General features: G+C 45.7%; 2 protein-coding genes across 2 annotated transcripts in view; one reads left to right on the top strand and one right to left on the bottom strand.

Annotated features, from left to right (window-relative positions):
- The window catches only part of Pdia3 (protein disulfide isomerase family A member 3), a 42,235-nt gene extending 39,650 nt beyond the window's left edge, over positions 1 to 2,585 (top strand). Inside the window, exons 11-13 of the mRNA XM_045157555.1 lie at positions 999 to 1,078; positions 1,955 to 2,012; positions 2,198 to 2,585. Coding sequence (XP_045013490.1) covers positions 999 to 1,078; positions 1,955 to 2,012; positions 2,198 to 2,311 — 252 coding nt within the window. The 3' untranslated portion in view covers positions 2,312 to 2,585. The remainder of the gene's footprint in view (positions 1 to 998; positions 1,079 to 1,954; positions 2,013 to 2,197) is intronic.
- Positions 2,586 to 5,735: 3,150 nt separating this feature from the next.
- Ell3 (elongation factor for RNA polymerase II 3) lies at positions 5,736 to 13,062 on the bottom strand. The gene is made up of 11 exons (XM_045156994.1): positions 12,931 to 13,062; positions 12,672 to 12,707; positions 12,230 to 12,342; positions 11,875 to 12,073; positions 11,705 to 11,784; positions 11,517 to 11,592; positions 7,334 to 7,517; positions 6,901 to 6,940; positions 6,623 to 6,794; positions 6,363 to 6,407; positions 5,736 to 6,288 (listed from the first exon to the last, which is right to left on the bottom strand). The coding sequence occupies exons 1-11, from the start codon at positions 13,060 to 13,062 to the stop codon at positions 6,178 to 6,180; spliced, it is 1,188 nt and encodes a 395-aa protein (XP_045012929.1). The 3' UTR covers positions 5,736 to 6,177.
- Positions 13,063 to 14,524: the final 1,462 nt, after the last annotated feature.

Genomic DNA, 14,524 nt, shown 5'->3' with positions numbered 1-14,524 from the left:
TAGGAGGATCACTGTGAGTTTGAGGCTACCCTGAGACTCTAGTAAATTCTAGGTCAGCTTGGGCTAGAGTGTGACCCTACCTCAAAAAACCAAAAAAAAAAAAAAAAAAAAAACACACACACACTTTTATAATGTCTTATTTGGGTCAGGTAATATTTTTTTGAATATTTTATCTATTTATTTGAAAGAAAGAAAGAAGCAGAGAGAAAAAGATGGGCCTGTCAAGGCCTCTAGCCACTGTAAACAAATTCCAGACACATGTATCAGCTTGTACATCTGGCTTATGTGGGTCCTAGGGAATCAAATCTGGGTCCTAAGGCAAATGCTTTAACTGCTAAGCCATCTCTCTAACCCTGAGTTAGGTAAGTTTTAAGGTGGTCATATGTAGTGTTTATTTTGGTTTTGAGGCAGGATATCGCTAAACAGCCCAAACAGAGCCTGGTACCTTTGCTCAGAAGAAAGAAAAGCTAGGAGGTTAGGTACTATTTGAAAGCATCGCTACTCTTCCCATTTAAGCAACACCTGAGCTAGCTGAAGACTGAGATTAAATATTTAAGTTATGAATCACTAAGTCTGCCAAATCAGTGAAAATTGGATTTTTTGTTTTTTTTTTTTTTTTTTTTTTTTTTGAGATGCTTTTTGGTTGTATTTGGGGAAGGGATGGCTTTTTTGGGTAGGGTCTCTCTAGCCCAGGATAACCTGGAATTTACTCTGTAATCTCAGGGTAGCCTCAAACTCACGGCAATCCTCCTACCTTTGCCTCCCAAATACTGGGATTAAAAACGTGCACCACCACAGCTGGCTTCATTTTGGTTTCTTGAGACTGGGTGTCAAGTAGCCTCGGCTGACCTGACACTTTGTAGCTGAGACTGACTTCAAACTCCTGATCTTTTTGGCCAGACTCCCAAGTGCTGGGATTACAGGTGTGAGCCACCATATCTGGCTGTTTATTGTAGTTATTAAAAAATGTTTAAAGCTATTGACCTTTTTATTAACAGCTCAGTAAAGATCCAAATATTGTCATAGCCAAGATGGACGCTACAGCCAATGATGTGCCTTCTCCATATGAAGTCAGAGGGTAAGTTGATGAAATAGCTTTGTTTAGAAATTAGCCTCAAATTTCCAAGCTCATGTTGACATACCTTCCACTGCCCATGTGGACTTGGGGGTTGCAGGTATAAGCCACTGGGAAACTCATTTCTCATCTATACACAGTGTTGATGTTCTTCATATTCAACTTTAGGACATATTCTATATTTTCTCTTTTTGTATTTGGAGGGAGGTTTCAAGGTAGGGTCTTGCTCCAGCCCAGGCTGACCTGGAATTCACTATGTTGTCCCAAGGTGGCCTTGAATTCACAGTGATCCTCCTACCTCTGCCTCCAGAGTGCTGGGATTAAAGGCATGCACCACCATGCCAGTGGACATATTCTTTCTTAAGAGTTGGTTTGGGGTTGTATTTCCCCCCCTCCCCCTCTATTTTTATTTATTCAAGAAAGAGGAAGACAGAAAGAATGAATGTGGGCACACCAGGGCCATTACCAACTCCAGGTGCATTCACTACTTTGTCCATCTGGCTTTATGTGGGTACTGAGGTATCAAAGGCAGGTTGTCGGATTTTGCAAGCAAGTGTCTTTAACAGCTGAGCCATCTCTCCAGCTCTTGGCTTAGTTCTACAATGGGTAGCCCCTTCCCATGACTGGCAGAAATTTATGAGTTCTCATCATTCAAAGTTGGATTACTTGTTAATTTATTTTTCTATGCTAGGAATTGAGCTTAGGGCCTCATGCATGCTAGGCAAGTGCTCTGCCAGAGAGCAATATATCTGGATACAGTACAGCCACTGATGGAGAGTTTGGAAACCATAAAGAGAATGATTCCCAGAAAGTTAGTGGGAAAGTATATATCAGAGTTAATATGGGACCAGAAATTGATACTTTTTTTTCTTTATCTAGTTTTCCTACCATCTACTTCTCACCAGCCAACAAGAAACTAAATCCAAAGAAATATGAAGTAAGTAATTGCTCCAAATTCTCTAAAATATACAAATAAACATCCGCACATACAAACATACACACAGAAACTCGGGTCTTGTATTTAGCTAGAAATTGTTTCATTTCTTAGTAAGGTCTTCCTGTTGAGAAAAATGCAAAATTATTTTAAAAGGTAAATTTTCAGAATGATCTTTTTGTTTCTAGGGTGGCCGTGAATTAAATGACTTTATTAGCTATCTACAGCGAGAAGCTACAAACCCCCCTATTATTCAGGAAGAGAAACCCAAGAAGAAAAAGAAAGCACAGGAAGATCTCTAAAGCAGCAGCCAAACGCACCACTTTGTAAAAGGACTTTTAACAGCAGGATGGGGAAACATTGGAGATGAGGACTTTCTGGATATAATCTGAATCCTGTTAAATTTTCTCTAAACTGTTTCTAGCTGCACTGTTTATGGAAATGCCAGGACCAGTTTGTTTGTGGTTTGGGAGGAAATATTTGTGTTGGGGAAAATATTGTGGGGGTTGGGGGTTATTTTCTAATTTTTTTTTGTACATTTGGAACAGTGACAATAAATAAGCCCCCTTTAAACTATCTTTTTTCTCTACCACCTCCATCCCTCCCATGGAATGGAGAATCAGGTTATGGCCTAGTAGACATGTTGGTGGTGAGGAATATGTTCTGTAGTCTGTACTGATACTACATATCTCCCTAATCCCTTCCCACTTCCCACCCCCGTCACTGAGGTAGGGTCTCACTCTAGCCCAGGGTGGCCTGGAACTCTCAGCGATCCTCCTACCTCTGCCTCCCAAGTGCTGGGATCAAAGGTGTGCACTACCAAACCGGGCCCCAATCCCTCTTGATCTTTAGCTTCTGGCTTCTCATCTCTGTTCTAATACTTATTTCCCAGACTTCCAGTCTAATGGTTGGAACTGGTGAAAGGCCTTTTTTTTTTTTTTTTTTTTTTTTTTAATTTACTTAGAGAGAGGTAGAGAGAGAGAGAAAATAGACACGGACACTCCAGATGCATGTACCACCTTGTGCATCTGGTTTACATGGGTTCTTGGGAATTGAACCTGGGTCACTTGGACTTTGCAGGCAGGTGCCTTAACCATTAAGCCATCTCTCCAGCCCTATCTTTTTGAGCTATTTCTGCCCAAAGTTTGTGTGCTAAAGATGGGTAACTATTTAACCTTACCATGCAGCTAAGTTTTCCACACATTTATGTCTCCCAAGGATTATTCTCTGCACAAAGATGTCCTGTGTGGGTGATGTATCAAGTTGGGGTTCTATCCAACTTGTTTGAGGGATTGCTGACACTGCTGAATAAGCTCTCTCACCCAAAAACTAGGATGTGGCCCATTAACTTCTGTCTCCAGTGGAACAGGGAAGGACAGTGTTATTTCTGGCTGTGAGTGGAGCCTCTACTCCTTTCTACACCAAGGAGGAACAAAAATGATAAGTGCACAGGGATTTGTTTCGAAACAATCCTACCTCAGCCTTCCCAGTGGTGGGACTAAAGGTGTATGTCACCATGCCCAGCTTGAGCATTCCCATTTTGGTTCAAATGAATTAAAGCTATTTTAATCTTTTTGTAGCTAAATCCAAATCTTGTCCACAATTACAGGTCCTTCCTAATTGTTATTTTATTTATTTGAGAATTGGATGCCAGGGCCTCTAGTCACTGCAAATGAACTCTAGACACATGTGCCACCTTGTATATCTGGCTTATATGGGCGCTGGAAATTGAACCTGGGTCCTTAAGCTTCATAGGCAAGCACATTAACCACTAAGCTATCTCTCCAGCCCAATTACAGCTTTCAACACCTGGATAAAACTAGGTAGAGCCCTAGTTTTAGGTGACCCAAAAACATCTCAGTACTTTAATCTCTACTTGTCTTTTATAAAATGGATTTGTCAGAAAATACACATCAAAATCATCCATGGTGCTTTGAGAAAGTAAAGGTAATAGGAAGGAGCGGCTGAGTAGATGACTTGGCAGTTGAAGTTACTTGTTTGCAAAGCTTGCCAGTCTAGCTTCAATTCCATAGCCACCCACATAAAGCCAGATACACCAGTGTCTGGTTTACAGTAGCAAAAGACTGGCACACCCATGCACACATGCAAATAAATTTTTAAAAATTAAAGATGTAGGGGCTGATAGTGTTAATTTTAGAACACTTGCATAGCATGTACAAGCACTAAATTTAATCCGTATCACTTTTTTTTTTTTTTTTAATTTTTGGTGGAGGGGGTTCAAAGTAGGATCTTGCTGTGTCCTAGGTTGACCTGCAATTCACTATGTAGTTTCAGGGTGGCCTCAAACTCAGCAGTTCTACCTCTGCCTGGGATTAAAGGTGTACACCCAGTTCTTAGCACTATTTTACAAAAAAAAATAGATGTGGGCTAGAGAGATGGCTTAGTGATTAAGGCTCTTGCCTACAAAGCCAAAGGACCCAGGTTCGATTCCCCATTTTTAAAAAGTCATAATATCAGGGCTGGGACGTGAGGATCTAAATTTATTTTAGAGTTTGTATGTACAGCAATGGGTGAGAACAACTGACTTGAATCATTTAAGAATAGCACCAATTTGCTGGGCGTGGTGGCGCACGCCTTTAATCCCAGCATTTGAGAGGCAGAGGTAGGAGGATCGCTGTGAGTTTGAGGCCACCCTGAGACTCCATAGTGAATTCCAGATCAGCCTGAGCTAGAATGAGACCTACCTCAAAAAAAAACACCAAAATAGAATAGCACCAATTTAGCTAGGCTTGTGGCCACGTGCTTTTAATCCCAGCACTTGGGAGGCAGAGGTAGGAGGATCACCATAAGTTCAAGAGCACCCGGCGACTACAGAGTGAATTCTAGGTCAGCCTCTGGTAGAGTAAGACCTTACCTTGGAAAAAAATAAACACCAACTTGTACAAAAGACAAATAATTTTAAGGTTTGAGCCATGTTTGTGAAGAATTCACATTTTATTTATTAGAGAGCAAGAGAAGCAGATAGAATGGGTGCACCAGGACCTCCAGCCAATGCAAATGAACTCTAGATGCATGTGCCACTTTGTGCATTTATGTGGGTACTGGGGAATCAAACTCAGGCTTTACAAGCAAGCACCTTCCACCACAGAGCCACCAGTCCAGTCCCCAAGAATTCTTTTTTTTTTTTTTTTTTTTGGTTTTTCGAGATAGGGTCTCACTCTAGCTCAGACTGACCTGGAATTCACTATGGAGTCTCAGGGTGGCCTCGAACTCAGGGCAATCCTCCTACTTCTGCCTCCTGGGTGCTAGGATTAAAGGTGTGTGCCACCACGCCCGGCAGGATTCACTTTCAATATATGGGGTAATGCCCAAACCCTTTCCTATTTTTTTAAATATTTTTATTTTTTGCAAGCAGAGAAACAGAAGGTCGTGCTAGAGCCTCCAGCCATGAACTCCAGATGTATGTGCCACCCTGTGCATCTGGCTCTACATGGGTCCTGAGAAATAGAACCCAGCTTGTTAAACTTTTCAGGCAAGCGCCTTAACCACTGAGCCATCTCTCCAGCACCCTTACACATGCTTGCTATTATATTCAGGTGTGTTACAAACTGTTAAAGAAGTTCTGTGGGGGTTTTTTTTGTTGTTGTTCATTTTTATTTATTTGAGAGCAACAGACAGAGGGAGAAAGAGGCAGAGAGAGGGAGAGAATGGGTGCGCCAGGGCCTCCAGCCACCGCAAATGGACTCCAGACGCGTGCGCCCCCTTGTGCATCTGGCTAACGTGGGTCCTGGGAAATCGAGCCTTGAACCAGGATTCTTAAGTTTCACAGGCAAGCGCTTATTAACTGCTAAGCCATCTCTCCAGCCCTGAAGTTCTGTTTCTTTTGCAAGACTGCTACACTAAATTCACCTGTCTAATTTCCTCAAGATAGATAATGCTATTTCTCAAGATTTGAAAATGATTTGGTTGAAGTAAAGTTGAAGCGGCGCCTTTGCTAGTTTCCCTAATTTGGGTGTGGCTGAGGATTCTTGGCACAGTGCCCACACTCTAAAAAATACGGCAACAATAAAAATTAAAACACAAGAACTTAGAGCAGCTCTCTACTTATCTACCATAAACTCATGGTCAAAATCAGAAAAGCAGCTGAGCTCTTCTAGCTGCTCTATGCGTATCACTGGGCAGGGGGATAAGAGCCCTCTTCAGAGCTTCAGCTGCCCCTGTTCTTTTCCTCAAACTCCAGGATGAGACCTTTAATGTGGGACAATTTCTGGTGCAGGTACTCACAGCGATGTTTCTCTTCCCTGTAACCTGGGCACCGCTGCAGAGAAAGAGAACAATGTCAAAAGGCCAACTGATGTCTGCCTTCCTGCTTGTTCTCAGAACTTGTCTTACCTTTTGGAACTTCTTATACTCCTGGACTATCTTATCTTCCAGTGCCTGAAATAAAATACTAGCACTTAGTTCAAAAGTGGAAGGGGAGGGTCACAGAAAAAAAAAAGTGGGAGAAGTAATTTTTTTTTTTTAACCAAACAATACTAATTATTCTGCAAACCAAGTTTGCCCCTTTGTTTAGTCACTGAACAAATGGGTTTGGGGGTGGTTAGCAGAATGGCCACTAAGGCTCAAAAGCCCTGTGGGGTTCCAGTGCTTACCTTGTGTTCTGGAGTTCCTCGGGGAGCTCTCTTGATTTCTGCCCCCAGCTCTGTGAACCTTTGGCTTGCAGCTTCAACCCGTGCATGGAGGATGCGGTACTCAGCATAGTCTGTCTCAAAGTCCTGCTGGTAGGCCTCTTGCTGCTCTGCACTGTGGATGGTCCTGTATCGCCTGCAGGGGGAGTTGTCACCTTCCATTTCATTGCTCCTAAAAGCTCTTGGCCTTGGGGGAACTTATATGTACAAGCTCTACTTCCAAGGAAGTGTGGGGAACTCACAGGAGGTAGTCTGGCACCTCTTCAGGGATTGGGTCAGAGGCTAGGAAGGAAGCAAAAACACAAAAGTTACTATGTCTTTTTCCATTGTGGGTTTTTGTCTTTTTGTGGGGTTTTTTTGTTGTTGTTTTGTTTTGTTTTTTGGTAGGGGCTCACTCTAGCTCAGGCTGACCGGGAATTCACTATGTAGTCTCAGGGTAGCCTTGAACTCATAGCAATCTTCCTACCACTGCCTCCCAAGTGCTGGGATTAAAGGCGTGTGCCACCACACCCGGCATTGTCTTGTTTTTTTGAGGTAGGGTCTTTCTCATGTAGCACCATCTAACCTGGCCTTTGAACTAACGGCCATCCTCCTGCCTCTGCCTGAGTACTAGAATTAAAGGTGAGCACCACCACGCCTGGCTATTGTGGTATTTTTTTACTCTTATTAACTCACCCACTTGAATTGAGAGACTGTGCTCTAGCCTGGAGTCTGTGTCTTCATCTTTATCTTCTTGTTCCCAATCTTCTCTGTCTTGAAAGTCCCGAGTCGACAGCCCATGTAGGGGACTTGGAGACAGAGGCACAGATCTGAGCCTCTTCTCTTCTAGTTCTTTACTGGCCACATATGCTGGACGTTTCTGTTTAGGAAAACATCTGAGTGACATAAAAAGCAAGCCAGAGCCGGGCATGATGGTACATGCCTTTAATTCCAGCACGTGGGAAGCAGAGGTAGAAGGATCACTTGAGTTCAAGGCTACCCTGAGATTACATAGTGAATTCAGGTCAGCCTGGGCTAGAGTGAGACCCTACCCTGAAAAACTAAATGAAAATAAAAAGCAAGCCAGGAGATTCCTATTCTGTCGAAAACACCTGCCACAGAAAGAGCTCTCAGTTTGATTTTTTTTTAAATTTATTTGCAAGCAGAGAAAGCATGGGAGTGTCAGGGACTCCTACCACTGCAAATGAACTCCCAATGTATGCACAACTTTGTGCATCTGGATATGGGTACTGGGGAATTGATCCTGATCTGTCAGGCTTGACAAACAAGTACCTTTAAACACTGAGCCATATCTCTAGCCCAAGAGCTCCACCCAATTTTAAGCTTTAGCCTAATAAGTTGCTTTAAAAATAAGTAAATAAGGAGGGTGGCGGGGTGGCACACACCTTTAATCCCAGCACTTGGGAGGCAGAGATGGGAGGATCACTGTAGGTTCAAGGCCACCCTGAGACTACATAGTGAACTCCAAGTCAGTCTGAGCTAGAGCTACCTCAAAAATATATATATATATATTAAGGAACTTTATTTATTTGAGCTTGATATAAAGAAAGAAGGAGAGAATGGGTGTACCAGGGCCTTCAGCTGCTGCAAAGGAACTCCACATACATACATCACCTTGTGCATCTGGCTTACATGGATTCTGGGGAATTGAACCTCGGTCCTTTGGCTTTGCAAGCAAGCATCTTACCCACTAAACCTGCTCTCCAGCCCACAGGTGCTTTTAAAAATATATATTTGCAAGCAGAGAGAGAGAGAATGGACACACCAGAGCCTCCAGCTACTGAAATTAACTCCAGACACATGTCACTCTACATCTGGCTTTATATGGGTACTGGAGAATCAAAACTGGCTTGTTAGGCTTTGCAGACAAATGCCTTAATCACTGAGCCATCTCTCCAGCCCTAACAAAGTGCCTTTTTTTTTTTTTTTTTCAAGGTAGGGTCTCACTCTAGCTCAAGCTTACCTGGAATTCATTATGTAATGTCAGGGTGGCCTCAACTCATGGTGATCCTCATACCTCTGCCTCCCAAGTGCTGAGATTAAAAGCGTGCACCACCACGCCCAGCTTAACAAGGTGTTTTTTTTTGTTGTTTTTTTTTTAAACAGAGACTGGGCATGGCAATGCCTCCAGCCACTGCAAAGGAACTCCAGACGCCCCCTTGTGCACCTGGCTAACATGGGCCCTGGGGAATCAAACCTAGGTTCTTTGGCTTTGCAAACAGATGCCTTAACTGCTAAGCCATCTCTCCAGCCCAACAAGATGCTTTTAAAAATTTTTCTTTCAATTGCCCAGGACCCATCTAAGCCAGATGCACAAGGTAGTGCATGCATCTGGAGTTGGTTTGCAGTGACTGGAGGCCCTGGTACACCCATTCTCTTCCTCTCCTCTTTTCTGCCTCTTTCTTTCTTGCTTTCTCAAATAAAGTAAAATATATATATATATATACACACACATACACACACACACACACACACACACACTGAAAAGATGGTTTAGTGGTTAAGGCGCTTGCCTGAATAGTCTAAGGACATAGTGGTGCATGCATCTGGAGTTTGCAGTGGCTATAGGCCCTGGTGTGCACATTCTCTCATAATGAATAAAAACAAAATATTAAAAAATAAACTTTTATTCATTTGCAAGCAGAGAGAAAATAATATGGGATATGCCAAGTTCTCTTGCCACTGAATACAAGCTCCAGATGCATGTGTCACTTTGTGCAAATCTGGCTTTACATGGATACTGGGAAATGGAAGCCAGGCCACCAGGCTTTGTAAACAAGTGCCTTTCACCACTGAGCCATCCTCCCAGCCCTTTTTATTATTTATTTATTTTGGCTTTTCTTTTTTTTTTTTTTTTAATTTTAATATTTTGGCTTTTCAAGGAAGGGTCTCACTCTAGTTCAGACTGACCTGTATGATTTATTTTGATACAGGTTATCATATAACACTGCCTGGCTTCTGTTTAGTCAAGGATGACTTTGAACCTCTGATCCTCCTGCTCATATCTCCCAAGTGCTAGAATTAAAAGGTGCTGGGGAGCCGGGTGTGGTGACTTATGCCTTTAATCCCAGCACTTGGAAGGCAGAGGTAGGAGAAATGCCTTGAGTTCAAGGCCACCCTGAGACTACATAGTGAATTCTAGGTCAGCCTGGACTAGAGTGAAACCCTACCTTGAAAAACCAAAATAATAATAATAATAATAAATAATAATAAAATAAAAGGTGCTGGGCTGGAGAGATGGCTCAGAGGTTAAGGCACTTGCCTGCAATCCAGGTGATCCAAGTTCAATTTCCTAATACCCATGTGAAGCCAGATGCACAAAGTAGCACTATCCCATGGTGTGCCCATTCTTTCTCTCTCCTTGGAAATAAGTACACGTTGTTGTTGTTTGGGTTTTTGAGGTAGGATCTCAAGGTAGCCCAAGATGACCTAGAATTCACTATGTATTCTCAGGCTGGCCTCAAACTCACAGCAATCCTACCTCAGCCTCCCAAGTGCTAGATTAAAGGTGTGTACCACTATACCCAGCTGAATAAAAATATTTTTACAAAAAGGCCATCTGGGGGCTGGAGAGATAGCTTAATGGTTAAGGCGCTTGCCTGCAAAGCCTGAGGACCCAGGTTCGATTCCTCAGTACCCATAAAAGCCAGATGCACAAGGTGGTGCATGCGTCTGGAGTTGGTCTACAGTGCCTGGAGGCCCTGGTGCCCATATTTAAAAAAAAAAAAGGGCCAGGTGTGGTGGCCCCCATGCCTTTAACACCAACATTTGGGAGGCAAGGTAGGCAGATCACCCTGAGTTTGAGGCCATCTTGAGACTACATAGTGAATTCTAGGTCAGCCAGGGATAGAGTGAGACCATACATCCAAAAAGAGAGAGAGAGAGAGAGAGAGAAAGATAGATTAAGGGCTGAAGAGATGGCTTAGCAGTTAAGGCATTTGCCTGCAAAGCCAAATAATCCTGGTTTGACTCTCCAGGACCACGTAAGCCCAATGCACAAGGGAGCACATGCATCTGGAGTTCATTTGCAGTGGCTGGAGGCCCTGGCATGCCCATTCTCTCTCTCTCTCTCTCTCTCTCAAACATATATATATAGAGAGAGAAAGAGAGAAAGGAAGGGAGGGAGGGAGGGAGGAAGGAAGGAAGGAAGAGAGAGGGCTGGAAAGATGGCTTAGCAGTTAACAGCTTGCCTGTGAAACCTAATGACCCTGGTTTGAGGCTCGATTCCCCAGGACCCACGATAGCCAGATGCACAAAAGGGCGCTTGGGTCTGGAGTTTGTTTTCATTGGCTGGAGGCCCTGGCACACCCATTCTCTCTCTCTCCCTCTCTCCCTCTCTCTCTCTCTCTCTCTCCCTCTCTCTCTCTCTTCCATTCTCTGTCTGATGCTCTCAATTAGATAAAAATAAAAAAATTAAAAATGGAAAAGTAGCCAGGCGTGGTGGCGCATGCCTTTAATCCCAGCACTCGGGAGGCAGAGGTAGGAGGATCACCATGAGTTCGAGGCCACCCTGAGACTACATAGTGAATTCCAGGTCATCCTGAACCAGAGTGAGACCCTACCTCAAAAAACCAAAATAAATAAATAAATAAATAAATAAATAAAAATGGAAAAATAAAGGCACGCGTGGTGGCGCATGCCTTGAATCCCAGTATTTGGGACGTAGAGCTAGAAGGTCTCTGTGAGTTCAAGTACAGCCTGGGACTACAGAGTGAGTTCCAGGTCAGCCTGGGCTAGAGAGAGAGACCCTGCCTTGAAAAAAAAAAGTGTGTGGCCACATCTGGTTTTATGCTGTGTCCTATACCAACTAAGCTACACCCCCCGCCCTAAAAGTGCTCTGTGAAAATCTCAATTGTACCTTGTCTGGGCGTTTATGCTGGGCAGGAGAGGGCAGTAGCTGGTCAGGCTCTCTGTCTGAAAGACGGGGCTGGTTCCTAGGGGTTTTTGAAGGAATGGGAGAGAGGAGGATGGGATAAGAGGTGGGTGTAGATCTTTTTTACTTATAGTATATAAGGGTGGAGATGAGACCCACCCTTCCCCAAGTACCTCACTTCCCACGGTGCCATGTGCTCACTGGAGGATCCTGGGAGTGGCTGTTCAGGGTTGCTTGCCACTGGGTCAGACACCTGGCAGGGAAAGCGGTAGGTAAAAGCACTTGCCTCCCTGGATTTCAGGCTTTGCCCCACCTTATAACTCCGAGCAGTTTCTGATCTTGCCTCTTCTTGTGCCATCTGGGGCTGTAACATTACATCGCCTTCAGAATAGTCAGCGTTCTGCCAACTCTCAAGATCTTGGGCATCTCCGGGCAGGTTGTGTCCTTGAGATGATGGTGGGGCTGAGATAGAATCCATGCCTGCCCAAATGGTGAGACGCTCTTTGAGCGAGCCCAGGCAGTGAAGACTATTAGGTCCAGATCTGGAAAGAAATTGGGGGTGGGGGTGGGCGGGAGAACAAGAGCAACAAAATAATAATAATAACTCTGAAGAGTAGAGAGAGCTTTTAAGCACCTCTGCACTCTGCACTTGGCCCTTTTCCCCACTTTCCACAAACCTTTCATACGTTTCCCCTTACCTGCCTAATCGTTGGTACACAAGGTCCAAGCCACTGCCAGTGCCCTCTTGGCCACACTGGGATACTACGAAGGAGAAGAGGCAGGACCAGCCAGGGCCCGGCAGCCTCAGATACTAGGATGGAAGGGGATAGTAAGCTCCATGAGGTGTGCCCTCCCCACCCCATGCTGCTCCTCCCCCAGCTAGCCCAAGACTGAAGATGAATCTCAAGGGACTCGTTAGCACAGCAGGTGCAGCTGGGCCAGAGTTTCCCCAAGAGGCCGAGCCGCACAGTCCCCTCAACCGCGGCCCCCCTGGGACCACAACCCCAGCAACCTCCTCACCCCCCTTGGTTCAGTTTTCGGAACTTGCCCGGACCGTGACCACAGCAACCTGGGGCCAGCTCACGTCTGGGCTCCCTTACCCCCGGACCTCACTCACACATTCCCGAGCCCGCATCTTACCCCTCGGTGGCCTTGGAAAGCGATCACTGGCCGCACCTGTGGAAAGAGCCCGAGCACCTGCTGAGCACAGGTGAAGCGGTGTCCCCAGGTCCAGGGACCGAGGGGACGGACACCTGCCTCCCCGACTTCACTTGGAGAGGCGGGGAGGCTGGAGACCAGGGAAGCCGCTCCCTCCCAAGTCCCTTCTTCTCCATCGTAGACTGTGGCCCGGGGGCCGGAGGGTGGAGACCGGGAAGAAGGGACCAGGGACTCGCCGCACCTGTTGTCGCTGACACTCGTGCAGCGCCCGCAGCGCCGCGTCGTTCAGCCGGAGCAGCAAGAAGCTGGTCCGCGCCGCGGGGGTGAAGCGGAGCCGGGCCTTCCCACTGAGACACTCCCGGGGTCCCTCCATGGTGGCCGGAGCCCGCGCCAGCACAAGGTGAGCACCGAAGAGAGCCGCCCCGGCCAGCTCCGCTGTGCCCGCCCTGGAGCCCTGGCCCGCCCTCGGCCAGGACCCGCCCCGGGAGCCGCCCACCGCTGGTGCCACCCACCGCCGATGCCCGCCGTGACAGATTGCAACCCAGTACCTAACTAGGGCCACCGTGTCACCCGGCGGTCCCAAGTGGGGCTGGAGCGCTGCCTGTTGATGGGCGGGGCTGTAGGGTGTGGTTGATAGCGAAGAGAATTGCAAGTCCTAGGAGAGTCACAACTCAGTCCCAGGTGTCACTTCCTGGTCTAAATAGGTGAAAGTGGCCACAAAGACCGCTGGCTTCCTCTTTCTAAAGGTTCCTTCTTTTCTTCTTTCTTTCTTTGGCTTTTCTGAGACAGTGTCTTGGTATGTAGCCCAGACTGATTTCAGATTCGCTATGTACTCCCCCAACAAAGCTGACCTTGGACTCACTGTGACTCTTGCTGGGATTACGGGTGTGAGGCACCACCGCTGGCCTGGCCAGGAGGGGCCTTGAGGTTTCCAGGTGTCTCAGTGCGACAGATCCTGATGATCTGCGACTCCAGGACCAACAAGTGTCTCCACTTGTCCCTATTTGGTTGTTTGTCATGCATGATCCTAGCCAGAGCTGGGCGTGGTGACGCAGTCTTTAAAATCCCTGCACTTAGAAGGCCTACGTAGAAGGATCACCGTAAATTCCAGGTCAGACTGAAACTACATAGTGAGTTCCAGGTTAACCTGAGCTAGAGCAAGACCCTACCTCAAAATAAATAAATAAATAAACAAACAAACATACAAGGAGGGGCTAAAGAAATGGCTTAGCTATTAAACCCTTGCCTGTATCGAGGCTCTATTCCCCAGGACCCACACTAGCCAGATGCACAAGGAGACCCACGTGTCTGGAGTTCGTTTGCAGTGGCTTGTAGGCCCTGACACGCCCATTCTCTCCCTCTCTCTCAGATAAATAAATAAAAATAAAATAAATAAAACGAGGGCTGGAGAGATGGCTTAGCAAAGGACCCATGTTCAATTCCCCATGACCCAGGTAAGCCAGATGCACAAAGTAGCACGAGTCTAGAGTTCCTTTGCAGAGGCTGGAGGCCCTGGCACACCCATTTTCCCTCTCTCTCTCTCTCTCTCTCTCTTTCTCTCTCAAATGAATTTAAAAAAATATTTTAGGGCTGGAGAGGTGGCTTAGTGGTTAAGGCATTTGTCTGCAAAGCCAAAGAACTCAGGTTCAATTCCCCAGTACTCAAGTTAGCCAGATGCACAAGGTGGCGCATGCATTTGGAGTTTGTTTTCAGTGGCTGGAGACCTTGGTGCACCCATTCTCTCCCTCCCTCTCTCTCTCTCTCTCTCTCTGACTCTCTCAAATAAATATATAAAACAAAAAATTAATATATATATATATAAATAATACAAGGGC

The sequence above is a fragment of the Jaculus jaculus genome, chromosome 8, assembly GCF_020740685.1.
Source record: "Jaculus jaculus isolate mJacJac1 chromosome 8, mJacJac1.mat.Y.cur, whole genome shotgun sequence".
In the NCBI taxonomy this organism is placed as follows: Eukaryota; Metazoa; Chordata; class Mammalia; order Rodentia; family Dipodidae; genus Jaculus; species Jaculus jaculus.
This window is presented reverse-complemented; position numbering and strand designations above follow the sequence as displayed.

Excerpts from the sequence above, each read along its gene's own strand:
- Ell3 (XM_045156994.1), bottom strand. The coding sequence starts at position 13,062 with ATGGAGGGACCCCGGGAGTGTCTCAGTGGGAAGGCCCGGCTCCGCTTC. Across the intron at positions 12,343-12,671 it reads CTTTCCAAGGCCACCGAGGG|TATCTGAGGCTGCCGGGCCC; the intron begins GTAAGATGCGGG and ends CTTCCATCCTAG. Across the intron at positions 6,795-6,900 it reads GAGGTGCCAGACTACCTCCT|GCGATACAGGACCATCCACA; the intron begins GTGAGTTCCCCA and ends CTCCCCCTGCAG.